This window comes from Penicillium rubens, assembly GCF_028828025.1.
Source record: "Penicillium rubens strain IBT 27055 chromosome Unknown utg000003l_segment0_segment0, whole genome shotgun sequence".
In the NCBI taxonomy this organism is placed as follows: Eukaryota; Fungi; Ascomycota; class Eurotiomycetes; order Eurotiales; family Aspergillaceae; genus Penicillium; species Penicillium rubens.
In genome coordinates this window covers 6593383-6619424 of record NW_026890601.1, presented here as the reverse complement: position 1 = coordinate 6619424, position 26042 = coordinate 6593383, and the positions used below count along the sequence as shown (strand labels likewise).

General features: G+C 49.2%; 13 protein-coding genes across 13 annotated transcripts; 6 read left to right on the top strand and 7 right to left on the bottom strand.

Moving 5' to 3' along the window:
* Positions 1-187: 187 nt before the first annotated feature.
* N7525_008756 (alpha/beta hydrolase) lies at positions 188-1051 on the bottom strand (the record flags this gene model as incomplete). The annotated part of the gene is made up of 1 exon (XM_002562820.2): positions 188-1051. One exon carries the CDS (start codon positions 1049-1051, stop codon positions 188-190), a length of 864 nt encoding a protein of 287 aa, XP_002562866.2.
* A 278-nt stretch (positions 1052-1329) lies between these two features.
* N7525_008755 (uncharacterized protein) lies at positions 1330-1784 on the top strand (the record flags this gene model as incomplete). The annotated part of the gene is made up of 2 exons (XM_061214481.1): positions 1330-1367; positions 1487-1784. The coding sequence occupies 2 exons, from the start codon at positions 1330-1332 to the stop codon at positions 1782-1784; spliced, it is 336 nt and encodes a 111-aa protein (XP_061068912.1).
* Positions 1785-3571: 1787 nt separating this feature from the next.
* N7525_008754 (40S ribosomal protein eS27) lies at positions 3572-4173 on the bottom strand (the record flags this gene model as incomplete). The annotated part of the gene is made up of 3 exons (XM_002562818.1): positions 3572-3754; positions 3979-4041; positions 4171-4173. 3 exons carry the CDS (start codon positions 4171-4173, stop codon positions 3572-3574), a joined length of 249 nt encoding a protein of 82 aa, XP_002562864.1.
* Positions 4174-4747: 574 nt separating this feature from the next.
* N7525_008753 (aminoalcoholphosphotransferase) lies at positions 4748-6507 on the bottom strand (the record flags this gene model as incomplete). Its single annotated transcript, XM_002562817.1, has 7 exons — positions 4748-4861; positions 4923-5590; positions 5646-5741; positions 5814-5860; positions 5920-6077; positions 6154-6163; positions 6368-6507. The coding sequence occupies 7 exons, from the start codon at positions 6505-6507 to the stop codon at positions 4748-4750; spliced, it is 1233 nt and encodes a 410-aa protein (XP_002562863.1).
* Positions 6508-7419: 912 nt separating this feature from the next.
* N7525_008752 (NIPSNAP family protein) lies at positions 7420-8622 on the bottom strand (the record flags this gene model as incomplete). The annotated part of the gene is made up of 2 exons (XM_002562816.1): positions 7420-7904; positions 7965-8622. The coding sequence occupies 2 exons, from the start codon at positions 8620-8622 to the stop codon at positions 7420-7422; spliced, it is 1143 nt and encodes a 380-aa protein (XP_002562862.1).
* A 1070-nt stretch (positions 8623-9692) lies between these two features.
* Positions 9693-10485, top strand: N7525_008751 (pyridoxamine 5'-phosphate oxidase family protein; the record flags this gene model as incomplete). The annotated part of the gene is made up of 2 exons (XM_002562814.1): positions 9693-9809; positions 9874-10485. The coding sequence occupies 2 exons, from the start codon at positions 9693-9695 to the stop codon at positions 10483-10485; spliced, it is 729 nt and encodes a 242-aa protein (XP_002562860.1).
* Positions 10486-10957: 472 nt separating this feature from the next.
* On the top strand, positions 10958-11866 carry N7525_008750 (lipoyl(octanoyl) transferase LIP2; the record flags this gene model as incomplete). The annotated part of the gene is made up of 1 exon (XM_002562813.1): positions 10958-11866. One exon carries the CDS (start codon positions 10958-10960, stop codon positions 11864-11866), a length of 909 nt encoding a protein of 302 aa, XP_002562859.1.
* A 917-nt stretch (positions 11867-12783) lies between these two features.
* On the bottom strand, positions 12784-13803 carry rho3 (Rho family GTPase RHO3; the record flags this gene model as incomplete). Its single annotated transcript, XM_061214480.1, has 8 exons — positions 12784-12902; positions 12958-13159; positions 13212-13333; positions 13394-13408; positions 13473-13489; positions 13564-13581; positions 13647-13697; positions 13754-13803. The coding sequence occupies 8 exons, from the start codon at positions 13801-13803 to the stop codon at positions 12784-12786; spliced, it is 594 nt and encodes a 197-aa protein (XP_061068911.1).
* A 1008-nt stretch (positions 13804-14811) lies between these two features.
* N7525_008748 (uncharacterized protein) lies at positions 14812-16443 on the top strand (the record flags this gene model as incomplete). The annotated part of the gene is made up of 4 exons (XM_002562811.2): positions 14812-14855; positions 14909-15067; positions 15125-15185; positions 15247-16443. 4 exons carry the CDS (start codon positions 14812-14814, stop codon positions 16441-16443), a joined length of 1461 nt encoding a protein of 486 aa, XP_002562857.1.
* Positions 16444-17111: 668 nt separating this feature from the next.
* On the bottom strand, positions 17112-17303 carry N7525_008747 (uncharacterized protein; the record flags this gene model as incomplete). Its single annotated transcript, XM_061214479.1, has 1 exon — positions 17112-17303. One exon carries the CDS (start codon positions 17301-17303, stop codon positions 17112-17114), a length of 192 nt encoding a protein of 63 aa, XP_061068910.1.
* Positions 17304-19245: 1942 nt separating this feature from the next.
* Positions 19246-21063, top strand: N7525_008746 (OTU family ubiquitin thioesterase; the record flags this gene model as incomplete). Its single annotated transcript, XM_061214478.1, has 7 exons — positions 19246-19488; positions 19540-19626; positions 19692-19755; positions 19808-20073; positions 20143-20414; positions 20468-20926; positions 20988-21063. 7 exons carry the CDS (start codon positions 19246-19248, stop codon positions 21061-21063), a joined length of 1467 nt encoding a protein of 488 aa, XP_061068909.1.
* A 964-nt stretch (positions 21064-22027) lies between these two features.
* N7525_008745 (uncharacterized protein) lies at positions 22028-22872 on the bottom strand (the record flags this gene model as incomplete). Its single annotated transcript, XM_002562809.1, has 2 exons — positions 22028-22236; positions 22344-22872. 2 exons carry the CDS (start codon positions 22870-22872, stop codon positions 22028-22030), a joined length of 738 nt encoding a protein of 245 aa, XP_002562855.1.
* Positions 22873-23865: 993 nt separating this feature from the next.
* Positions 23866-25969, top strand: N7525_008744 (sugar porter family MFS transporter; the record flags this gene model as incomplete). Its single annotated transcript, XM_002562808.1, has 8 exons — positions 23866-23946; positions 23996-24392; positions 24444-24886; positions 24939-25029; positions 25083-25388; positions 25458-25554; positions 25615-25741; positions 25820-25969. 8 exons carry the CDS (start codon positions 23866-23868, stop codon positions 25967-25969), a joined length of 1692 nt encoding a protein of 563 aa, XP_002562854.1.
* Between the last annotated feature and the right edge of the window lie 73 nt (positions 25970-26042).

Sequence of the window (26042 nt, the reverse complement as noted above, 5' to 3'; positions counted from 1 at the left end):
CCCATGAGTAGTGAAGTCGCAGCATTTACCTTCATACGACCATGCACAACACGATCTAGGGTTCATAACAGTAGCAATCATCAAGTCGTTATTCTCAAGGGAGTATATGTGCTACATGTAATCACGGCCTAGAAGGTCTAATCTAATCTAGTGAAGACCGAGCTCTGTATATACAAACACGTCGCCCTCAGAATGGCAAATCCATATCATTCACATCCTCTTCCACCTCCTTCCCCTTACCATTCGAGCCATCACTGCGCTCCATCTGCTCCCGAATGAACCGCACAGTAGCATCAAGATACGGGCGCTGACTCGGCAAAAAGTGACCACCAGGATGCCAAACAACCAACCCATCCTTCTCAGGCTCACCAGCACAAGCCTCAACCAAAGCCTGACTCCTCGCCTCCTCAACAACAGCATCCAAAGAGCCAAGCACATGCAACACAGGCGTCTGAATAGCAGGCTCTTCATAGAAACCCCTGTACCGGGCCCCAGGCGCCCTGAACCCGGAGTAACAAACCGCAAACTTAAGCTGCGGATGCTGGAAGCCCTCCTCGCCAAACGGCGCGGGAATAGTCATTCCTGCCGCGCCCTCAGCGCTTATCTTAGAAAATTGCTCGAATGACGCCTTCCGGCCGGGCTCTAACAGCGCCGCGACCATGGCTGCCAGCGCAGCGCCCTGCGAGAACCCGATCACGCCGTCGAAGGGGCCTTCTTGTTTCAGTGTGCGCGCTACAGTCGCGAACCCTTCTTCAATGCCGATATACAGCGGCGGGTTTGCGGTGTTGGAGCGTCGCCACCAGCCGTAGGATTCGATTTCGTTGTCTGCACCGCCTTCCGAGGAGGGCTCGTAGCCTGGGATGTCGGCGGGCAGGAGGCGGATTGGGGCTGTCGGGTAGATGGCGGTGACTTCGTGGAGGGGGAAGGCTTTTTGGATGTGTTTTGTCAGGGCGCGGCTTTTGGCGTGGAAGAGGCTGCCAGACTGCGTGTAGCCGTGGAGCATGAGCAGTTTGAGCGGTTGCCGCGTCGAGGTTGTGGGATTGGGGGCCATTGTGGTTAGGGGTCGGGTTTGGGTGGTTCTGAATAGGAGAGATTTCAGAGGCTGGGAGGAGAGAATTTTTCTATACATAGGGAAGAAGAGAGCCTGGAAGAAAGTGACCCTTTTCTTCCCCTCTCCGATTTAGGCGCGATAAGATAGACGGGCGGAGTGCGGAGTCCTATTCGGGAAATTCTGACCCTAAACAGCTTCATCACATCAACAAACATCCAATTCGAGTTCCAGCCTTGGAATTAATTCCCGTTCTCACAATCCACACACAACCTGACATTATGTCTACCACCAACATCCAAGATCTCAATGCCAAGATGTAGGCTCTCATCGAGTATGCCTCCCCCACCCTATAACCCCGCCATGCGACATCTTTCTGAACCCCTCAATAATTCACCCCTCAGAGACATAGACTATGCTGCTAACCATCTAGAGCAGTGCATTTGAATCCCACCCACAGTGCAAGCCCCCTAACACCCATCCAACTATCTTCTTCCTGTACGACTTCGTCCGCAACACCCACAACCAGCTGAAGGCTGTGGACGCCGAGAAGTACGCTGCCGGCGATAATGGTGCTAAGAATGCCGTCGGCGAGGTCGAGGGCCGCAATGCGTTTGCTAACATGCTCATCAATGACACCTCTGGCAAGCTGTCCATGATGACCGGCGGCAATCCCTCCAACCCTGCTGATTTCGGCGCGGAGATCAAGGCTAAGGCCCAGATTTTGACTCAGTAAGGGGTTCAATGCTCGATTTTTCTATGCATGTATATACTCAAGGGGCGGGGAAGGTTAGGATAAGCTTGGCCTGGTTTTGGTCTGCTTGGTCTTCGGTTTCTATCTTTCTCATCGTGACTGGCATCTCTTCTCCAGTGGCTTCTTGTGCGCAAACAGAACCTATCGTGAGATACTCACATCTACATATAATGTTGAATGAGTCTGGGTTTTCGGTTTCTTTTGCGCCCTTCAAGTTCTGACGTTTCTCTTCTTGTGTGCACAGACGAGAAGAGGATGGGACCCATGATAGATACCCCGAGGCTGTGTACTTTCTATAAACGTTAGCTAAGACAGTCAAGCAAGATCAAGCATTAGACAGGACGATAAAGCAGACCTATTTTCCAAGGTTTGTCGCCTTGAGACCTCGAGGGCTATACATACCAAAGCAGACAAGCACAGTGCGCAAGGTGGAGAACGCTCGGGACCCGCTTGGGATCCTGGGGGCAATAACTACATCCTCTCAAATATTGTCGAGCCTGATATGTAGGTAAATCGCTCTATTTTGCTCCTGGTTTACTAGGTTGATACCTGTGTAGGCTGGGGCAATAGTATATCCCCTGGCAATAGCTTGTCCTGACTACCAGCTAGCAGGGTCTCCTACTATCTATGCATAGGCTTGATGGGGCTAATCTGAAACTATTAGGGCGGCATCACTAGTAGGTAGGTTTGCTAGGAGCGCGAAGCTCGTGTTCTGACCGTCTGTACGTTTATAGCATTATAAGCCGTGCAACTGATTCATGTAGCGAGACTGAGCTCATCAGCATGAAGTGCGCTTAAGTCGTCGCTTTAATTTGGACGGTCGAGAGAAACGGCTTCAATCTATGTATGCATTACAGTTTCCATTTAGTCGACAGATTACTTGATGTTTTTAAGCTGGACCATCTGCGTATAGAACATTCGATATGCTATCCATGGGCGACAATTCATGTAACAGTAACTATATGGTGTCCGGCAGTGTAGATCTACTGGCTACACATTTACAATTGGCAGCGATCTTAGGTACAACTCATGATATAGAGTGTAGAGCCCAATATACAGTAGTCGCAGATACATTTAAACATTTAAACACAAAACAGAAAACAGAGCACAAAGTCAAGCAAGGTGCCTTTTTTGTGCCAGATATCCGGAACTCCCTTAGCAGAATGCTGGTTGCTTTTTTTGAATGCTTTTTGGGGGTCGTTGACAGGGTCGGGCATTCCATCTTCTATCTGTCATCACGCGCAAGGAAAACAATAATTCAACGCTGAGAGATTAATCATCACCGTGAAATGCAGAAGAAAGAACAAACAATGGGTGGAAAATAGGATGAGAAATGGGTCCAAAAGGCCACATTCAAATTTAGTCCTCTTCAAGAGGGGATCCAGCATACTGATATAGTATGGAAAAAGAACCATATCACATCATCTGCAAATCGCACCTCAGACCCAACACCAGTCGAAAAAACAGTTAAGGAAAATGTCCATGTGGTTCGGTAGGGGAAGGGTGATATTGAAAAAAGGGTTGTTTGGTATGTGACATTTTGAAGCCCGGTAGGAAGAAAGAGAGAAAGCCCAGTATATGGAACTGGGCCCGAATAGCAACTCTCTCCCCGAAACACCGAAAACCGAAGTCGAGACGATCAAAAAAAAAGGTAAGAAGAGGTCAACCCCCGGTTTTGGTATTTTCATCCTAATTTCTCCATGCTAATTCTCTCTTTGACGTTTCAACCGGAACATAACAAGAAAAAAAGTTTTTCATTCGTTTCTCGTTTACTTGCGGCGGAAAGAGCAGCCCTCGGTCAGACGGGCCTTACCACCGGTGGGCTGGCAGAGAACGGTCGAGCAGCCGGCGCAGATGACGACGGTCTGGGCGTGCGAGAAGACGGTGGTGATGGTGAAGCAACCGGGGCACTTGACATCCATGAAGAAGGAGCGGGGCTGGGGCACGAGGGTCTGTAGGCGAGAAAGTCGATAAATCAGCCATCATTATTCTCCAACATTTCCATTTTCCCGAAAAGATCCCATATCATCCTGTCGTTCGGTGCCTTCTCCCATTCGCTCCATGTCGAGCATCGGAGGTCCAGGGCCAGGTCGAATATCCAGGTTTCGCCCTTCGTCGGGTTGATATTTTCATCTCTTTTCATAATGTTTCCTTCGGGAGTCCAGTCGTTTCATACCTTAAGCTTGTGCTTACGGGCCTCGGCCTGGGGGGTGGGGTTGAGGAGATCGACCGCGAGAACCTATCGAGGACAGCATGTTAGCGTCGGTGGACGTTGAGTTGGAATCGATAATCCGTATAGGTCTCCCATGTCCGTGTGCATCGCATCGAAAAGGGACCGAGCGGAAAATCAGGGCGAAAAAGGGCTTACCATCTTGACGAGTGAAAGTCGATCAGCGAGATAGTTGATTAATGGCGCTGATGGCGATGGCCTTGTGTGATGCGGATGAGGTGGTCTTCCAAGAGAAGTCTGAAGGGATTTGGACCAGTTTGGGTGGAGGTAGGGCTTTGTGCCGCTTTGTGCCCTCGCTTGTCCTTATTCGGGAAGGCGGCGAACTTTCCACCAATCACAATTGGATTAGGTAAGCTACTGAGGTAAGCACGAGCTCAATCGCTGGTTCCGTGTGGAGACATAGATTCCGCCCCAGGCAGGCAGTCAGGTGCTTCATTCTTCTACAACAATCTCAAAACAACAATATTACGACTCTCATATTCTATCGCTAGAACGCCACTCTGAGCTACTTGCTCTGTGTTGAAGGGAAACTAAATTATGTACTGGAAATGTCATCAGCCAGGCATCATATTGTTGGACGCTCTTTTTAAAGTGTCCGACTGACACCCGACTCTCCCACTCAGCTCAATTGAGCTGTCTCGCCTGTGGTGATCGAGGTTGAACTCCATTCCATCCACAAGCCCACCAGACGCTCTGGATTGCGCCGAGAGTATCTTTAAATGGTCTTCTTCGACACGCCGGTCTTGCGCTCAGTCTCCTCGACAAATGGGTACTTGATCGTGAGGCACCAGATATCGATATAGTCGCATATCGTGGTGATGATATCAAACTGGAGGAATTCAAGATCAGCAAAACGTCGCGCGCAGGGGAAACGTGAGAGGAAAACATACCACGAAGCTACCGTACACACCGACAGCCAGTCCCAATAACCCGAACACGAATCCCACCTGCCCAACACCATACCCAAGCATGGGGGCGGACCACAAGCCGATCAGCGCACCTACGCTGTCCAAAACACCCAGAGCGAGCGGGTACAGCAGGACGTTTTGATAGGGGAAACTCGTCTGAGTGAGGTGGCCGATGATAATGCGGCCAACAGAGTACGCATTGACCAGACTCACAAACAGCCCGAAGGGGATGGTGTGGTTTTCCAAAATCACCGGCTGCAGGTATAGGTAGGCGGGAATGAGAGTCCAGATAACCGCCAAGGGCAGGAGGCCGTACAGCGGCGAGAAGGGGTCCTGGCCTCGCTCGCGACGCACCTTCATGACGTGCATGACACTCGAGCTGATGGCGAAGCAGAGCATGATCGCACCATACACAAGATACCACTGTGTGAAGGGCATGTTGTACACCTGGCTTGAGAGGAAGCTAGGCTTCGGCACGCCGATGGTCTCCAGCATGGGCTGGTGCCAGAAGCTGCCGCCGCCCATATAGGCGGTAAATATGTAGACGACGCACAAGGTGAGAATGCCCTCAACAGGTCCGGAGATCACGCCCAATGTGAGGATTTGCGTGTAGTACTCATCCCATGTTTGGACGTAGAAGGTCATCGTTGCTGCGATTGTCAGAGATGATTTATGTGTGGAAGGGCAGGGGAGGGCTAGGCTTACAGCCGAATAGAGCGATGAAGGTCATCCAGGACTGGCCCATGTTCATTGCTGCTGCGAAGACCAAGACGCTAAGACCGGTATTGCATGCATCGACACCTAGAAACGTAGAAACGAAGAATCAGCAATCCATACACTTCGGTCTTTTGCATACTGTCTTCGGACACTCACTGTGATCAAAGAGCTCGCCCAGCGGGCCACTCTGTCTCGTCCTCCGTCTAAAACCCAGCCAGTGTCAGTAAAGCGCTCAACTTTCCGACGGAAGGTGTTGACATACGCCTGCATGCCATCTACAGCATCGAAAGTCTGGTACAGGAACAAGCCAATCGCACAACTGGCATAGACCCAGGGCGGGCAGTCCGTATCCAAGTTCGGGTTGTACCACATAACGGTGAGGAAATTAATTACCACGAACATGAATCCGCTGAGAGTGATCTACCAAACGAGCGAGGGATTAGGATGTTTTCTTATACTCGGGAAATCGTAGCAGTGTCGCATGGGCAAGACTTACGGCATTGGGTCTTTAGACGCGCAAAGAGTAGAAGAATAGAGTCAGCCATATTGCGCTGTGTATAAATTCCTTGGAAATGGGATGACAGAAGACGAGAGGGAAAAACAACGTATCCGCCTCGGTATGCAAAAACAAAAGGGCACCAGCGCGAGGATTTATACCCCATGCACACAAAGACCCCGGGAACAAAAGCAAGGAGAGGGAGTATACTCACGCCATCCCCATGGGGAAACAGGGAATCACGCATTTGTTGTAGAACGGCTTCAGTATAAACCGACTGACAGGCGAGTGGTCGACTCCGGCATATTTGTAGTTCTTCAGGTTCGCCAATTCATGTTGCCGGATGTACACCATTCTCTAGGTTGTTTTGCGCGTCTGTGAACGCGCGGGTGTCTATTGCCTGGGTACTCCGTTCTGACCGCGAGGCCTATATCTGATGGAGCTGGCGTGTTTCGGTTTTCGCCTTTGAACACGCGCGGATTGGGCACTTTCGTGGGTTGTAGAAGTGCGATTAAGGTTGACGGGTAATAATGAGGGATATCGGAGAAGGTCCGGGAAGTAAAGAAAACAAAGGGAAGAAAGAGAGGATGAAGAGGAGAAGAAAACCGGGTCTCCGTTAAGGAGGAACAGCCGTAGACGCGGGTCTATGGGGACTTGATATTAAAGATCGGCGTTGAAGAGCGAAAGAGGCCACTTAGTGATCTTTTGTTGACTTTTTTTTTCTGCCGGCGGAGAGATGCAATGAAGTCTTAGATTAGATCGTAGCGTAGATGACTCGTCTTTATTCTACATGGATATAAGTCTTTATATGTTGGAACTTGACTACAATTTTATTCTTTCCTCGTGAGCTCGGCAATCCATGTGCACGATATTAACCCCTCTGCTCAGCGATCCAAGCCCAATGAAATGCCTCAAAGTGTTGAGATGGGCAAAGTGGGGTTATCCGAGGGCCTTCGGGACTGGAAGTGATATCCGTGCTCAAAAGAAATCAACGAATAATATGAATGGTAACTAAGAAGACACTCGATGCTTGACTAATTGATTTGACACATGCTTAATGCCTAGGTACACAATACAGAATCGGATGCAAAGGGCCTAGTATCCCCATAGCATGCATCCCGACAGAAAGGAAATAAGGGTATGGGGTAACCAATCTCGGTCAATACACCTCGCAACATCCTGCTCGTTTGAACAAAGAAGATTCTCTGGACGCAAAGAACCGGGGAATAAGCCAAGGGAAAACGTTTCAGCTGGCTGTCTCACAATTTAGCCGACAGGGCTCCAGGGCATGGGGACAAGAATCCGACTCTGCATGCTCTGGATCAAAGGAACAGTTTTGTGAACTGTTTCGGCCCAGCCCTCGATACCCCACGACTGCTCACGGCAGATCTTGCGCTCCTCCAAGTTGGCAAACTGCCACAGGTGGTGCACTGTGTTTAATTCGCCGATTTGCACGAACCAGGCGCCTACGCCCTCCATTACCTCACGACGAGCTGTAAGGCCACGGCGCCAGTGCGTCTCCCACTCGAGGAGATTTCCCGGGTGCAGTGTGTACGACCGAAGCTCAAACAGTCCACCGAGACGGCGAGGCGGGGTGGTGGGCCAGAATGAGAACTCCTGCATCAACGAAGTCCTCTTGCTCTTAATCAGGCTCTTGAGTTTGCGATCGAACTCACGGAACTCTGGGTGTTGCGAGATGTTGTGGAGAGAGTCGTGGTAGCCTTCGTAACGTTGGTATTCCCAGATGTGGACTATTTAAGGACAAAAGTCAGCGCACAGAAAATGGTTGGGTCACTTGATCGGGGATTTACCAAAGGTGTCGTTGTCACCGACTTGCGTCCGCCAGCTGCCTACCAAGTTGACACGGTTCTCCTCAGTACCCGCCATGCGGGGGTACCACTGGCCCACCAGGTCCACATATTCATCAACCTTGTCGGGCTTGACGTCGTGCATAACGATAGAATGGACATATTTGCCGCGTGCTAGGACCTGCGAGAACGAGCGCTCCATATCCTTATCGAAGTGTTGACCCTCCTTGGTGCCGTAGATGAGCGAAGACAAAGGGCCACGTTTGGCCGCAGCTTCTTGGTTCTGGTCATCCCCTAGATAGCGGTGCGTTGAGAGTGAGCCCAGTCCTTTCTGGTCAAGTGCCGTGGCAGCATCGAAAGTAGGGTAGATACGATCATGGATGCTCGCATTGCTCACTTCTGGAGCAGTGGGAGCGTACTCACGGGAAGGGGTAGATGAAGAAGCAGAAGCATTGACAGACTGACTCTCTTGCTGTTCTCTTTTCAAACGAGCCTGCTCCAAGTTCTCGCGAAACTCCTTCCGCCGTCTGAGGTACTCCTCAGTCGACTGCGCTGTAATATCTCGAATGGAGGGAGCACGATAGGCCACGGCTGACGAGCTGAAAGGTCGCAAGAGTGAAGTCACCGATCGAACTGAGCGGGCTGCGCGTGGAGCCAACATGATGGTATGTGGAAAGAACAACGGAAGATGCGCTTGACAAATGATGAATCCGAGGTTGACAATAAGCTAGGGAGGAGAATCAAGTGGGAAGAAGAGGAAGAAGAGTGAGAGGTGAAGATGGTAGAAACAAGTAAAGAGGGGGGGAATAGGAGAGTGGAGAGGTAAATGCAGGGATCAGGTTGAAGTTGCAGGGGAGAGGGAGAGTTGAAGAAGGGGCGATGATCGGGGTGGGTGTACCGATCAGATCGGAGAGTATGAGAATGTGCGAATACCAGTAACAAAAGTCAGGGAGTTCTAGACTTGACCAGTAGAATTAATCTACCCAATTGTTTATAATATGAAGTACTCCAAGTCAGTATCACGTTGGAATGTCAGGAGATGCCGTTGACTTCATATTGTTGAACGGTAGCTGTTTATGTGCGGGGAAGGAGCTTCCCCGAGTTCTCGGTATGGAGTAATAGTGACGGGCTGTGTTGGTACCACTTGCCCAAGTTTACAGCTTAATCTCGCACTAAAATGTGGGTAATGATGACATCGCCCAGATGTACTTGGTACTATTGGACTTCCGCAAGCCACTGCATGTACTTGGAATAGCGTCCTCCGTACATCGCCACTTATTAGGGACTAGGACTATAGAACTCTAGAGTATTTCCGTACGGAGTTGAGACACGGCTGTTTGCTTGTACTCGACGGACGCAAATATCGTGCAATAATAATACAAGACCCGATACATCTACCGCTATGACGTTGTCGTCTCCATGCTGTTGCACATCATCTCTACCGTACCTACAACAGTACCTAGGTAGGTAATCTGCTTGTACTGAGGCACTTGCCTGGATTCTATACCATGTCCAATGATGAGTCTGACATAACAAATATCCGTAGATCGGAGCATACCCTGCTACCAAGTTGAAAATCCACAAACATGAAGTGATGACGTTGCCGGACAGGCGGGCGCCTAAACCCTTTAGGTAAAGGGGACACCGCCCCCGGGCAGATCTTGACCTTCTCCCGAGCTCCTACCTAGGTAACTTCGATTATTACTGTTTTGGTTCTGAAATCTTATGAACATGGCGGAATCACTCAATCCCCCGCTGTCTTACGAGGCATCTGCCACCACCACTCATCCTCATGTCGCTACCTCATTGCCATCCGAGGTCATCGCGTGTCTTAAGAATTCCCGCTTCGTAAGTACAACGCCATTGAATAGATGAGCGATTCGCCGAGCTGACCTCCATGGCCCAAATCAAGCTACACCTGGCAACATGTGATGATAAAACACCCCACATCTCACTGATGTCCTACACCTATCTCCCCTCGACCCCATTCGACCCGCACCCCATCATCATCATGACCACAAACCCCGCATCGCGGAAAACGAACCACCTGCTGTCCAACCCGCGAGTCTCATTGCTGGTCCACGACTGGGTGTCGCATCGCCCACCAACCCGGGCCCCGACGCAAGGTGACCGCGAGGGCTCACCACCGCCCGCCGCTACCCGCTCGTCTCTTGCCAGCCTGCTACTCAACCTGAACACCAGCGCGCTCTCCAGCATCTCGACTACTATTACAGGCGAGGCGCAGTTCTTGGAACCAGGCTCGGAGGAGGAGTCATGGTGCAAGGCTCGCCATTTGGAGAATAATACTTTCGAGGAAGAGGAGATCAATCTCTTCGGCCAGCAGCAGCAACAGGATCCTAGCGCGAGACGGCCTAGTCTTTCCATTGACACTGACGTGCGAGTCGTTACTGTAAGAGTCACCGAAGGTCGTATTGCGGATTGGAAGGGTGGTGTCCGCGACTGGGTTCTGCTTCCTGCCGAGCAGCAGGACGCTGGACTGGTCAATGGCGTGGCCTCTTCATAGTTTGAGGTCGATATGCCCTAGTCTGCATTTGGAGTGCGAGAAGATAAGTGTACATCAATTGGCCTATGATTCCTACGCATTATGACTTCGTCCCCGATTAATTCGAATGGTATCACTTCCACAGTTTACTGTTCGATTTAGAGGATCTTGCGCTAGTGTATGATTCTCTCCGGCTTGATTTGTGTAAAGATTGTCACCTTGTGGAATAGCTTCCCTCACAATACTAAGTGAGAATAACAGAAGTGAAGTCATTAGACTCGTAGTAGCCAATGTTCAAGGCATGTAGAAGAGATCGCAGATGGCCGCCACTTATCAAACCTTATCGGAGCGAGCTTGCAGCTTCTCCGCAACAACCGACCTCGTACTCCGTGGAAAACGCAACCTCTCTCCCACAACCTTACAATGCGCTGAGAGACCCAATTCCTATACACCCAAGACCTTCTATATCTCAGCATCAATAAAACCACCCAAAATGAGACTTGCGCACCTCCACCTCCCCCACACAACGCCCTTCAGCCGCGTCTCTCACCTCCAACAAACCCTCACAACCCGCCTCCTCACGCACAAAAAGCTCGCCTCCCCAGGCTCAATATCCTCACAAGAGCCGAGCAACCCAAGCGCCACACTATCCAAAACACCACCCTCGCCCCCAGACCCAACAATCATCACCTTCACCCCAAACCCCGTCTACACCACCGGCCGCCGCGACCTCCCACCTTCAAACACAAGCCCACCCTCCACGACAAACCCAATTCTTTCCCTACCACCTGCCCTCGAACCAATCCGCTCCCTCTTTACCCCGGACGGCACCAAACCCGCAAAGGCAGAGTACCACCCGACTCTCCGCGGCGGACAGACAACCTACCACGGGCCGGGCCAGATGGTCGCGTACACGATTCTAGATCTCAAGCGACTGGGTCTCACACCCCGGTGTCACATCCGTGTTCTAGAGAACAGCGTCATCGATCTACTGAAAAGCTACGGGGTGGAGGGGTTTACGACGGAAGATCCGGGCGTCTGGGTGAATCCTGTGTCAGGATCTCGATCTGCATCTGGATCAGCACTGCAGCCGAGGAAGATCACGGCTGTGGGGGTGCATCTGCGACGCAACATCAGCAGCTTTGGAATCGGGCTGAATGTTACAGACGAGCCGATGTGGTTCTTTAAGCAGATTGTGGCTTGTGGGTTGGAGGGCAAGGAGGCGACTAGTCTGCAGGGTGTGGGGGTTCCGGGATTGGAAGTTGGGGATGTTGCTGCTGCGTTTGTGGAGAAGTTTGTAAGTCGGGTTAATGCGGATTTTGCTTGTGGGGAGAATTCGCTGGGGGAGAAGATTGATGAGGTTTATCAGGTTAGGGAGGAGGATTTGCTGAACTCCGTCTAGTTTGAAGCTTGTGCTTGCAAATGGTTTGCTTAGATGATGCGGGACTTATATTGTTAGTGTCGTATTTCCATTGCTTGGTCATTTTATGCTGTTAGATAGCTCAGCTGTCAAGCTTGTACAACCTATACTTCCGATGTATGTACTTTAGCCATAGTTCGGGTAAAAAGCTGTGCTTATAGTGACATGACTGCATGGTCTGGATCACGACAAAGGTGCAATGTAAGAATCCCAATGAGTATGTGCATTTTGAACATAGCTGTATCGTAACGTAGTCATAACTCAAATTAGGCCACATAAGGCGAAAACAAAAGATGGAGGCCATTGGAAGTTATCGAGGAACAGGGATGTGGATGTACTGCCAGCAGAAAAGGAACCCCGCATCAAGTATCTTTTCGACAAAAGTTGGTGATAAGGTACCTTACCGGAAGGTATCCCCTGGGCGGTGAGATAAAGACAGCGAGTATTACGGGCGAGAGAACCTTCGACTCCTGAAGAAATTGATATCAGACAAATAATACAAAAGAAAACCACGCAAAATCCATTGGGAATATATTCCTATATCATAATTAGGAGGCAAAAAAACCAACCTCGCTGAAATGCTCGGAACACAGAAATCCGGAGCTATGCAACCATGCAATCAACATAGACCGATTCCTATGTGGTCTGAATAGAGCAGACATAGTCTGTCCCGGAGAAGGGGAAAAAGTCGAAAGCAAGCTCAAAACACCGAATGCATGGGGGAATCAACAAGTCCAACCGGGAGGGACATGGGGAGCAATAAAGAAGTAATAGAGGGCGAAGGAAGGGGGAAGGGAGTATGGCGACGCAAGATGGATATCCAGCGAGTAAATCAAGGCCATATGATAGACATAAGAAAAAATACTACGCGTGTCAGTAATAGACCGCGAGACATCATCTCACTGAATGATGCACTGCGAACCAGAAGACGAGCTCCCGCCCGCGTTAACCTCGAGGGCAACCTTAGCTGCCTCGTAGAAGCTTTCTCTGATGCCGCGGTTTTGGACGGCGGAGCACTCTAAAAATGGAAGTGAGCCGGGCGATTAGGTATAGATAAGTTGAGGAGCACTCACCCAGGTACTTCACGGCGCCGATCTCCTTTGCTTTCGCTAGGCCCTGGTCGAAGCTGATGGTGTTGGGGTTCTCATTCATGTCTTCGTCCTTGCGCAGATCGCATTTGAGCGCTGTCAGGACTACACGCACGCCAGGGCAGTTCTCATTAATCTCGGCGATCCATTTCGACGATACGTTCTCGAAGGAATCAGGGCTGTCGACCTATCGGAACTTGTTAGCTCGTGTGGTGTCTGAGAGGGAATGTCGCTCTTACACTGAAGCAGAGCATGAGCACATGTGTGTCCTCATAAGACAGCGCGCGCAGTCGGTCGAACTCTTCTTGGCCGGCGGTATCCCATAGCGAGAGCTCCACATGTATGTTGTCGACGAAGATATCTAGGGCGCGTGAGTTTCGACGGTTATCGTCAGGTGGAGGGGAATGGGGTAATCATGTACCATGCACGTAGTTTTCTATATCCCTCCGGGGTTAGCAATGCGGGTTCAGAAATTCAATTTCGGGGGAATGCGCGCATACCAAAGACTGTAGGCTCGCTGAGTACAACCAATGACCAGAGTCAGTAACCTGCACTTGGAAGTATGCTTTTGGAGATAGTAGAATTTCTTACTAAACCGTGGGGAAGAAGCTAGTTGTCAAAGTCCGTTAGCTATGCTATCATCCTCGGAGACGGGTGAGGGGGAGATTGCGCACCCACGAGTAAACACATTCAGCGCAGACGTCTTGCCGCAGGCACCATCGCCTCTGGAATAGCGTCAGACCAATCGCTAATAATCGGGGGAATTCAGATTAAAACTAACAGCAGCACCATCTTGCGCTGGACCACCTTCTGACGGCCGCACAGCTGCATTGCGCAATGTGATTCAGGAGACTCGGGGTGAGGAGATAAGGGGGTAATGGACAGTATGTCCACGGAGTTTGTTTTGGTTGGTGAAACGGTACTCGTATAAGAGTTGGGATCAATTATGTGACAGTAGAAGAACGAGATTGTTGTCGGGGGAAGATTCCAGGACTAATTGAGTCGATGACATCGCGCACTGAAGGGTTGGAGGGATCGGCGAATAGCGTCAGCCCCCTTCTGGTCCACCGAAGGTTTTTTTTTACTTTTCGATGATTCGGCTGTTCAATCCAGCCCATTTTAGAACTGTCTCATACTGTTTGTTTAGCAGGTTCCTGGATGTTTTTGGTCTTGGGGCTTATACTCCCCGCCTTTCTATATGGAGACATGGATAAGAGAGGATCAATTCATAGCTTAGGACTTTCTTGCTCTTTTCCATACCAATTTAGCTCAGATTTCTTTTGCCGGCATAGTAAAGACTCGTACTTAGCTTTCAATATGTAACTAGAGAGACTATGTAGTAGAATAGGTACTCCGTACAATAGTCAACATACCGAGCCCCTGACAGGTAACAAGCAAGACACAAGTATTTAGGCGGAACTATTAACTTCGTTTCTGCTGTAGGTAGCCTAAGCTATCAGCCTAATGTCTGTCGCATGCTTAGAACAATTCATGTATGCAGGCGATTGAACAGTCCTTCATAAATAGATGGATGGGATTACCTTCACATAGGCCGGTAATTTAGAGCAGAACAATGATAATAGCAAACTATTGAAGCATATCAATAAATGGGCGTAGGCCTATTGAATGATCATTCTTTAAATAAGATGAATTGATATTGTTGGTACATGAATAAATATACAACAATGTACAATGTAGTTAGTTCTTAAGTGCTCTCTCTCCTCACGATAGTCAAGGCGGAAGCTCGCAGCTGTTATCTGAGCTTCTCCAACACTCCAACCCCACCCACCACTTTGCGACCCTACCCTTCTTCTCTTTTCGACATATCACGCGCCCAAGATGTCTGACGATGATGATTTTATGCAGGATTCTGGGGATGAGGAGTATTGGTCCCTCCACTTCTCCTTCCAGACTGAGCTGACTGTCGAAATCACAGTTACGACTTCGAATATGAGGATGCAGACGAGGATGAGTCCGGTGACATCGGGATCGAGAACAAATACTACAATGCCAAGCAGATCAAGGTCGACAACCCAGAAGAGGCAGTTGACGAGTTCCTGGGCATAGCGCCCATGGAACAAGACAAAAGCGACTGGTAATTTGATGGCTCCTAGGCTGGTCGCAACGACTGGCGCTAACGATGGGAACATAGGGGATTCAAAGGTCTGAAGCAGGCCATCAAGCTGGAATTCAAACTCGGGCGATACAGCGATGTAAGCTCATGCCCCAAGCTGATCTAGCTGTCCAGATACTGACCTCCCATCTCTTGATTAGACCGTCGCACACTACCGGGAACTGCTCACATACGTTAAATCCGCTGTTACACGAAACTATTCAGAGAAATCGATCAACAATATGCTCGACTTCATTGAGAAAGGGTCCGATAATGCAGAGGCGTACCAATGCATGGAGGAATTCTACTCTCTGACCCTCGAATCATTCCAAAACACAAACAACGAGCGCCTTTGGCTGAAGACAAATATCAAACTCGCTCGGTTGTGGCTGGAGCGCAAGCAATACGGCCAGTTGGGCAAGAAGGTGCGGGAATTGCACCGGGCATGCCAACGAGAGGACGGATCGGACGACACCAGCAAAGGAACATACCTACTCGAGCTCTACGCCCTGGAGATCCAGATGTCCTCCGAAACGAAGAATAACAAACGACTGAAGGCCTTGTACCAGCGCGCCCTCCGAGTGCGGTCGGCAGTGCCGCATCCCAAGATCATGGGCATTATCCGTGAATGTGGAGGCAAGATGCACATGAGCGAAGAGAACTGGAAGGAGGCACAAAGTGATTTCTTCGAGTCGTTCCGAAACTACGACGAGGCGGGTTCCATGCAACGGATCCAAGTCTTGAAATACCTTGTCTTAACGACCATGCTTATGAAGTCCGACATCAACCCCTTCGATTCGCAGGAAACCAAGCCATACAAGAATGATCCACGCATTTCCGCGATGACCGACCTGGTGGATGCCTTCCAGCGCGACGACATCCATGCATACGAGGACGTGCTGAGCAAACATCCGGATGTCTTGGCCGATCCTTTCATTGCGGAGAACATCGACGAGGTTAGCCGCAACATGCGCACCAAGGCCGTTCTAAAATTGATCGCGCCCTACACCCGGTTTTCGTTGCAGTTTATCTCCAAACACATCAAGGTCTCTGTACCCGAGGTGTTGGACATCCTGAGTTTCCTCATCCTTGACAAAAAGCTCAACGCCAAGATTGACCAGGATAATGGGACAGTGGTAGTGGAGAGTGCGAGTGACGTGGAGCGGCTGCGAGCTGTGGGAGAGTGGAGCTCCGCGCTGCGCAACCTCTGGCAAACAACTCTCAACGGTGAGGGGTTGCGTGCAAACGATCCGTCTCAGGGTTCCATTTTCCAATCGAGTCTTCTTGGAGACGAGGGAATGCGATCCACGCGTGCACGCAAGGATGGCCGAGGCAAAATGCCAGCCAAATGGTTCTAGGCTTGAAATTGGACTCTTCCAAGGTTAAGCGCCCTCACTCCACGTGTGCATATCTGGCTGAGCCGCGTGGAAAACAAAAAAAGGAGCTCTCTCACCGTTTCTTTGGGTTGGGCTTACTAGCGAAGAGGGTGGAATTCAGACCCGCTATTTAGAGTTGGGTCTGACAGCGCTAAAATCACGATAAGATGAACTCTTTATGTTTCGATTTTTTCTTTTTCAGGTAGTGGATGTAGTGGATGTACTAGTGGGTAGGATTATAGTGTGTAGGTCCACGGGTCTGTAGGTATTATTACTGCCTAAGTTCGGAGTAAATTCTCCCCCAGGTCCACTTGGAAGTCTCACGTAGGTTAGCTTAACTTTTGCCCGGGTGGAATGGATATACCTAGTACTCTTTATTCTGATACCCAGATAATAACAGGCTAGATTACAATTCGGGAAAAGAACAAGAAAAGTCAAAATCGAAAAAGCAATACTGTTGGGGAGGACCAAAGGCATGTGAACACATTTCCTTATCTCCTATAGGATTGCATGATTGATGTGCATCAGGTACGGGGCCTTTCCCCCGAGGTCTTTCCGGTTTTCTTAGAACCATGTACGGAGCACGGAGTATAATGACTCGGACCCGAGGCATATAACTATTGACTCTCTTCCCTGTCGGCATATGAGCTCTAGGCGCGTCTTACGGTGGAAATCACAATCACAACAAAGAAACTTGTCCTGTCAAGGATATCCGAGCACCGGGTCGGGTGATTGGCAATTGTATCCAGGTAAATCCCAACACTGACACCAACATCAACACCAACATCAACACCAACATCAACACCAACATCAACACCAACATCAACACCAACATCCAACATGCATGTAAATGTAGAAGGGTAGATTAGAAAGAGAAAGTAAAATTAAAATATAAACAAAACATAAAATATAAAATAAAATAAAATAAAATAAACAAGTAAATCCCGAAAAGAAAAAGAAAAGAAAGCGGGTCCTTTGCATCAAATCGGCCCCTGCACCAATCACCGAAGCCCAACATCAAACGAAACAAATCCCAGACTTCGGGAGGCCTCAGACTTCAGCCCTGGAGATTTCCAAACCCCGCTTTTGGGCCTTTTAACCTGGTTGTTGGCCTTTTGTCTTTTACGTGCTTTTTTTTTTTACTGTTCTTACTGTTCTCCCCTATTGTACCTAGGTATGTCTAGTTCGGGTATGTCCGTGGTTAATATGGAGCTCCGATTAGTCCGAGTCGGTGTTAATTGGATAACTATAGGTGGATAATAAGGGATTTGGTCGTTAATCCGTATACTGATAGTATATTCAAGATGCAGATTGTATAAAGTAAATAACGGAGTACAACATACGTATCTTATCCTATTCCTACTATATAACTCCTACATATAGTAAGGGTTTGTGGGGTATACGGGTTGTACTCCCAATGTACAACTTGAGTACGTACCTTATGTAGCACCGTAAAAAGTATGTACTACATTTTACCACATTTCACTACATTTCACTACATTTACTACTTCTTACTACATTTTACCATGTAGTTTTATACTTTTAAAAATAGGAAAAGGGAAAGCCAAGAGCGTTTACGCGAGATGTTTGTTCGATCAGCATCTTCAGTCCATCTGTACGGTAACTGGGGCACGGTGCATCGTCACTTTATGTGTTTTCTTTTCTCTTTTTCCTTTTTTTCTTTTCTTTTTCTTTTCATCTTTTCATCTTTTCTTTTCGTCTTTTTCTAATTTCCATATCCCGATTTCCATATAGGGAGGGAGAAAGGTGAACTTCCCTTCAAATTTCTTTTTTTTTGCCAAATCTCTTAAACAATTTGTCCTCTCCCTCTCATTCTCTCCCCGCAAAAACTCACCTCTTCCCCATCTCTCCTCCGACTCCCACTCTTATCACTTTGAGAGATCGTCCTTTTCTCTTCTCTATTCTCTCTTCTCTCTTCGACCTTCTTACTCACTCTTATCCACCCCTCCATGATTATCTCATCGTGTGCGAGGTCATAAACAAGGTGAGCTTCCCCCCCCCCCCCCCCCCCCCCCGATCGCCTTTTTCTTTTGTCATTGTGTGTCATACACACTCTTTATTTTCCTTTTCTTGGCCCCCTTTACAGCCCCCCTTCTGGTTTCTCCATTTATAATTCCCCGGAATCGATATCCGCTCGATTATACGGGAAAATCAGTCTCCATCCCTGTCAATCTCACGAATCCGGTGTGCGGTTCGTGCACCCTCCTTCAGAAGATTCCCTAGGCCGATTCCAACCGGCTTATAGCCCCTGCCGCGTGGAGGTTTGACATCATTGCCCTGCCTTTCTTTTCCCTTAATGTGATTGTGACATCCCCTTTGGATGACTTCCGGATCTCTTCATCACAAACCTTCTTTTACACACCCAATCAGAGTGGGCGAGTGGTTCTCGAGGCTTGTAGTACTTCCTCTGCCCCATCTTTTCTCCTTGTATCCTCCTATTAGCGCCTCATGAACTTGATTCGAGATTGCCATCGATGACTGCTGTGCATATCTTGTGTCTGGATCGTCATGCTGAGACTCTGATAGTAAAAGCCGATCCTCTGGGACACTCTACAGCGTCGTACAAGGCAAAACTGTGAAGCCTGTATTTCGCCCGAATCTTCCAAAGAAACCTCGGGATGTCCATTCGAGCTGTATGTCAACTTATTCTTTATATCCGTTCTTTTCCCCGGTCAAGTTCTTCTCTAACATCCCCAGAAATCCTTGACATAACCACGGCGTGGACTCTTCGACTCCGAATAAGCACAACTTCAACCGTATGCGATGTCCTTATCAAAACCTACTTGGAATCATTTCGGTATTCACCAGCCGTTCCCGGAAAAGCAGAATCCCGTTGGTTTTTACCGGGACTCCCTTTCCTCATCTTTTCTCTCTCCAGTAGCCCTTTCATTATCAGCTGCTTTCTCTCACCCAATCTCTACCAACTCCGCCAACATGAATGCGCTCTCGGCCGACGAGATGGAACGCTTCCAGAAGCTTTCCAATAGCTATCAGCCGGATGTCCAGGTAATTGGTCACGATTATTCCGGCCTACGGCAATGGCTGACATGTCGACAGGGCCCCCTTGTCTCAACCAAACAATCTAGCCACAGCATCGCGTTGGATTACTCAAATGCGGATCCTACTCTAGCTACGAAAACAAATGTAAGCTTTGGTGGCTTGAGCCTCCTGTGTTACCACAATGTGTCTTGCATCTAACTTGCTTACAGGCGCTTGCTATCACCCATCCCGAGTGCCGTATCATGAAAGGCGACGGGAATTGTGGTTGGAGAGGTATCATCATCTGCATTCGATATCAAGTGTGTCTCATGCTAATTCTATACAGCTGTGGCATTTGGTTATTTCGAGACCCTCTTCGCCCTCCGAGACACGCTCCGTATCGAGACCGAGATTCGGAGAATGAAGTCTCTTACTACGCTTTTGGAACGGGTCGGCCTGTCGGATTCCATTTACGAGATCTTTGTCGATGCCACAGAAGAAGTCCTCAACCGAACGCATGCTGCTATCCAAAATGGTGCTCAAGACGAGACTTACCTTGTCGATGCCTTTAATGAGGGTTACTGCTCTGATGCTATCATTACCCACTTCCGCGTGAGTTTTTTTCCCTCTGGACTCTTGTCTTCCTTGTTACTGGACGTAAACTGATGTCTCGCCTTGCAGATTTTGACTAGCGCGTGGATGAAGCTCAATCCGAACCGGTACCAGGCTTTCCTTCCTATGCCACTGAACCAGTACTGCAGCTCGCGGATAGACCCGGTGAAGACCGAAATCGACGAAGTTGGTCTTCAAGCACTGATCGACGGTGTGATCGAAGGCTCCGGCTTTGGTGTTGAAATCCTTTACCTCGACCGAAGTGAAGGCGGTGCCGTCACACCCCACCAACTATCCTCTGACAGTCCCAGTGGTGCAACCATCCGCCTCCTGTACCGACCGTGAGTTACTTTGGCGGTTAACATGTGTTGTACCGAGTTAACATCCCACGCAGAGGTCATTATGATATCCTTTACCCAGTCGAACCTTTGAATATGGCACCCATTGTCAACCTCCAATACGGAATGACGTCCGACTACTCCCCCTGGGATCCAACAGCCCTCGGATTCGACGTCAATTCAAGCTTAATGGCCATCCCCAATCTGATGCAGGACACATCCTTTGGGATGGGCGCTCCCATGTCTCCAATGCCTTCTGTCTCGCCAACCCCCGCCAGTCCATTCCGCATGTCCCCCCAACAAGACATGTACCAATCGCCTATGCCAACCCATGCTGCACCCATCCCACCGATTCCTGTCTCTCCTCCTCCACAAATCGCACCGCCATCCTCCGCCCCGCCACCAATGACTTCACTGCCAAGTCGATCATCCGACGGCCCGCAAATTCGCCTGAATCCTTTGGTCATGAAACCGAATCTCAGTCGCTCGTTGCCAGTCACCACCCCTTTCAAAAAGTGAGTCCTGTCAAGGGTATCCACAGTACAATCGACGTCCTTATTGACTTTTCTGTCCCAGTTCCCCATACAACCAAGCCCATTTCCAGAATTCTGACTTTGAACCCATCCATTGGGAACCCCATGAACGAAGATAAAACTTGCGGGCTGTCATTCAAGAGAGCCATGGATTTTCGTTTCATTTCTCATCTTATCTCCATAATGATCATTCTGGGTTAATTGACTCGACTCGTATCATGGTTTGTCAAGCGGGTTAGGCCAGCACATGTCACTTTCAAGTTCTTTTTGATGAAGCGCACCCTCCTCTCTTTCGGTCGAGGGAGTTCACTTTTCTCTCTTTCTTATGCCCTTCCTCTTCCTCTCTTCTCTACTCTATGATTGTCCTCTTAGCGTGGTGCAGCGCGTTGCATGGTACGAGCGTTCTCGCCCAAATTGTTTCTTTTTTCCGCTTTTCTCAATCCTCGGGTCTGTGTTCTTTTCTGCTCTCATTTTTCTTCCACTCTTCATTTTCTTAGGCTACGGAACTGCAAGAAACATGAAATGCATTACTATTGGACCAAATCTATGTCTTCACTTTAGACGCGCGGATAGAATGTCATGTTGCGAGAAGGGTGCTACGTAACTCTTATAGACTGTCATCTGCTGGAATATTTCATGAATGGTGGAATGATCTTGCCATCTTGCCCACTTCGTGATGGTCTACAATATTTGAACGAGGATTGCACCTTCAACCCTACCTATCCCCAAACCCAGATTCGGAATTCATACCCGTGCTCGCCTTTATACCTACAAGCAGAGTGGGTTCTTTTGAATACCGGCACTGAGTCAGTCTACTATTCGAATTTGGAATAAACATTCTTGCTCGTACTTTTGGTGCATTTGGCAGAGATTTCACATATTCGGCCTTTTATTTGATTGGATAGCTTTAAATTAATAGTTCGAAGGTTCTTCTAGCGACAAAATACTAAAACTTGCATCATATTAATTAAAAAAAAAAAAAAGAGAGAGAGAACAAAAGCACTTGATCGTCAGTTCTAACGCATGGAGATTCCTCGGGTCGACGTCGGTCGAATACCATGACACTTCTAGAACCCCATGCAATCACCTCCCCCTAAACCACCCAACCACTGCGTTCGGAACTGCCCTAATAATCTGCCATAGGATATAGAGAGTATCGCTCACGGCAGGAGTAGCATACGCCGCGGGACGGGAAGGAATGTCCGCAGCGACGAGGATCGTATTCACCAGAGCGGCAGGGTAATGTTCACGCAGGTACCCAGCGACCAGATCGTGTCCGTTTGTAATTCCGCCTATAGCGAGTTCAGCATGCATATCCACATTCATTAATCAAAGTGGAAAATAGAAGAAAAGAAAGCAGAAAATAGAAACAAAGGAAAAAGGGAAAAAAAAAACATACCACTAGTCCACAAATTCCCATCCCTAGCAACCCTAACCGAATCATCCCACAACTTCGCCTCAGGAAACTTCCTCCTCATCTCAGGAATCAACAACCGCGGCGCAGTCACTTCCCGTCCCTTCGTAATCCCAGCGTGTCCGATAACATAGGCCCCCGTGCAGACACTCAGTATCGGCGCGCCGGCTGCGAAATGCGCGCGCACAAAGTCCAGGTATTCTTCTGGTGGTGGCATCGCTTTGGGCGGTGGGCCGGGGATGAGTACGATATCCAACTTGCCCGGGGAAACGGCTGAGTCTGTGAGTGAGTCGGTTAGTTGTAGGGACATTTGCGCGGTCGTTTTGGCTGTGTCGTTTGCGTTGTGGGCGATGTAGTGGATCTCGCAGGGCCGGCCTAGGTCTACTAGTGGCCGTGGGAGGGAACATTCTTGTAGGTATTCGGGTGTTGTCATGTAGAGGAGGTCGACGGCTGACAGGTCGAGGAGTTGGACGGTTCCTACGAGGAGGACGCCGATGCGGAGGGGGGATGACATTGTGGTGGGAGTAAGGTTGAGATCTTGATCTTGAACTTTGGGATCTGGAAGTTTGGCTCCAGGGCAGCGAGGATTTATAACATCGCACTGCCCAGGTCAGATGCTATCTTGCTGCACCTGATGTCTCTTGAGAAACCGCTTATCCAGCAGCTGACGTGCGTCTGGAGGCCCGGCTGTCGCTCTTGGGCATTGGACTTGATGGAATTGCACGGGCTTGGCGATCGCCTGGCAAATCTGCGCATAATAGCGCAAGTTGCGTTGCTTTTGATAGTGAAGATGGGTTTCACATGGGCAGCACAGAGTCGAAAATCACCGTTGCAATGGGTCCCTATTCAGGCATGCGCTCATAGTGAGTCATCTCGTGATCCATTCCGATGGTTGAAACAACCTTGGAAAGCAATTCGATCAGAAATACCCGATATTCTTATGGTATTGCAACTGGAACCAAGTATATGTGATATATCGGAATAAGCCGAACAGAACAGATAAGTATTCCCATCCGACCCGCTTCCCCACAGGGCTTCGGCCTTCGGGATGATGCCGAATCTTTGTAGAGCTTTGGATTTTTTAACTCATTTTGATAATGGGAAGGTATCTTGTTAATAGGTATATATAATATGTGCATATATAGTGGTGATATGTCTCTTTTCCCGTGTTATCAAAAGATCGGATTCTCTCCGACCCGTGACAGGGTTTCCCCGCAATATCAAAACTCTCCCGGGCCACCCAAATTCGGGGAAAGGCCCCAAGTTTCGGCTCCCCATTTTCAGTTGGTGCGGAGTAGACCACTCCGTTGATAATCATACCGGACTATGTGTCTTGCTCTGAGATCCGGACTACTGTGTTCCTGCGTCATTTATACCCCAGACGGAATACTGTGTTCCTAAACGGCAGAGGGCAGTTTTGATGCTTGACTGGAAAGCATATACTATATAAAGCCGAGCGAACAGGCGTTACAACTCTTCTCATCGGGTCAGAAAACATCGGCATATCATGGCTACTATTGCAGAGAGCTCCCCGAAGGGCGGCTTTGCGCTTGTCCTACAGAATCCCTTTCTCTGTGGTGTAGCATCGGTAAGTGTCTGCTCTTGTATGGCATGTTCATTCATTGACCTTGACACAGTTCTCCACCCTAGGTGGTCTGTTATTTGGCTATGATCAAGGTGTCATTAGCGGCGTTATCACCATGGAGTCCTTTGGGGCTCGATATCCTCGTGTCTTTTCTGAAAGTGGTTTCAAGGGTTGGTTTGTGTCGACCCTGTTGCTTGCAGCTTGGGCTGGTTCCTTGATCAATGGACCTATTACCGATCGGATTGGCCGAAAGATGTCCATCAACCTGGCTGTAGTGGTCTTCGTCATTGGTTCCGTTATCCAGTGCGCTGCTATGAATATCTCAATGCTGTTCGCCGGTCGAGCTATTGCTGGATTGGCTGTTGGTCAACTGACCATGGTGGTGCCTCTGTACATTTCTGAAGTTTCCATTCCAGAGATCCGCGGAGGACTTGTGGTTTTACAGCAATGTAAGTTGTTCCCGAGGCTGGGATATGGCTCGCCGACTAATTTGCTTTTAGTATCCGTCACTCTTGGGATCTTGTTCAGCTACTGGATCGACTATGGAACGAACTACATCGGCGGCACCAGATGCGCTCCTGATATCCCATACTCTGGTGGTACAATTTCAAAGCCCACCTTCGACCCTTATCACGATGTTCCTGCTGGTGGCTGCAACGGGCAGTCTGAGGTATCATGGCGTCTCCCCCTCGCCCTACAGATCGTTCCGGCTGTTATCCTCGGTATTGGAATGCTGTTCTTCCCAGACTCGCCCCGTTGGTTGCTGATGAAAGAGCGTGATGACGATTCGCTGCACGCCCTTTCAAGACTGCGCCGCCAGGATCGTGACAGTCCTGTTCTTCTCAATGAGTACCTTGAAATCAAGGCTTCTATTATGTTGGAAAACTCCTTTGCGAGGGACAACTTCCCTAATCTCTCCGGATACCAGTTGCACGCTGCTCAGGTTTGTTGTTAATTCCTCCCTTATAATTCGATTTCGCTAACATGCTTAAAAGTACATGTCCTTCTTCACAACATGGTCCCGTTTCAGACGGTTGGCCATTGGCTGCATCGTGATGTTCTTCCAACAGTTCATGGGTTGTAATGGTATGTAATTACCTACGCATCCATCCATCTATAGCGATGTCTAATTCATACAGCCATGATCTACTATGCACCTACGATCTTCGGCCAACTCGGCCTGGATGGCAACACCACCTCCCTCCTTGCTACTGGTGTCTACGGCATCGTCAACTGTCTTAGCACCCTCCCCGCGCTCTTCTTCATCGACAAAGTCGGTCGTCGACCTCTGCTCATGGCAGGCGCCGCAGGAACTTGCATCTCGCTGGTGATTGTGGGCGGCATCCTGGGTGGCTTTGGTTCCTCGCTCGTGAGCAATAAATCCGCTGGTTGGGCTGGTATTGCTTTTATCTACATATACGATATCAACTTCTCCTATTCCTTCGGTAAGATAATACCTAAAATTCTCTTCCTGCCTTCATTCTCCCGTAACCAACTAACCACATTTTCACTAGCCCCTATCGGTTGGGTTCTTCCTTCGGAGATCTTCAATCTCTCCATTAGGTCCAAGGCCATCTCTATCACGACCTCGGCAACATGGATGTGCAACTTGTAAGTGACAGCGTTCTTGATCAGGCTAATTGATTCAATTCTAACTACTCTGTCTTGCAGCATCATTGGCCTTGTCACGCCTGATATGCTCGAGTCCATCACCTGGGGCACATACATCTTCTTTGCTGCCTTCTGTCTTCTTGCCTTTGCCTTCACCTTCCTCTGCATCCCCGAGACCCGTGGAAAGGTACGTTCCCCAGTCTTCTTTCGTAGCGTGGACCACATTGTCCATGAAAGTTTGACCATACTAACTGTTTTTCAACAGACACTCGAAGATATGGATCTCATTTTCGGCGATACAGCCGCCCACGAAGAGAAGAAGCGCATCAAGCACATTGAAGCCGAGTTACGCGGAACACCGATTGAAGAAGACGACCTCATCAAGCCGGTCGGTTCGCATGTGGAACAGGCATGAATGCCAACGCGCAATGAAGAGAACTTACAGCGCAAAGAGAATATTACCCGTACTGAATAACGTATTCTTCACA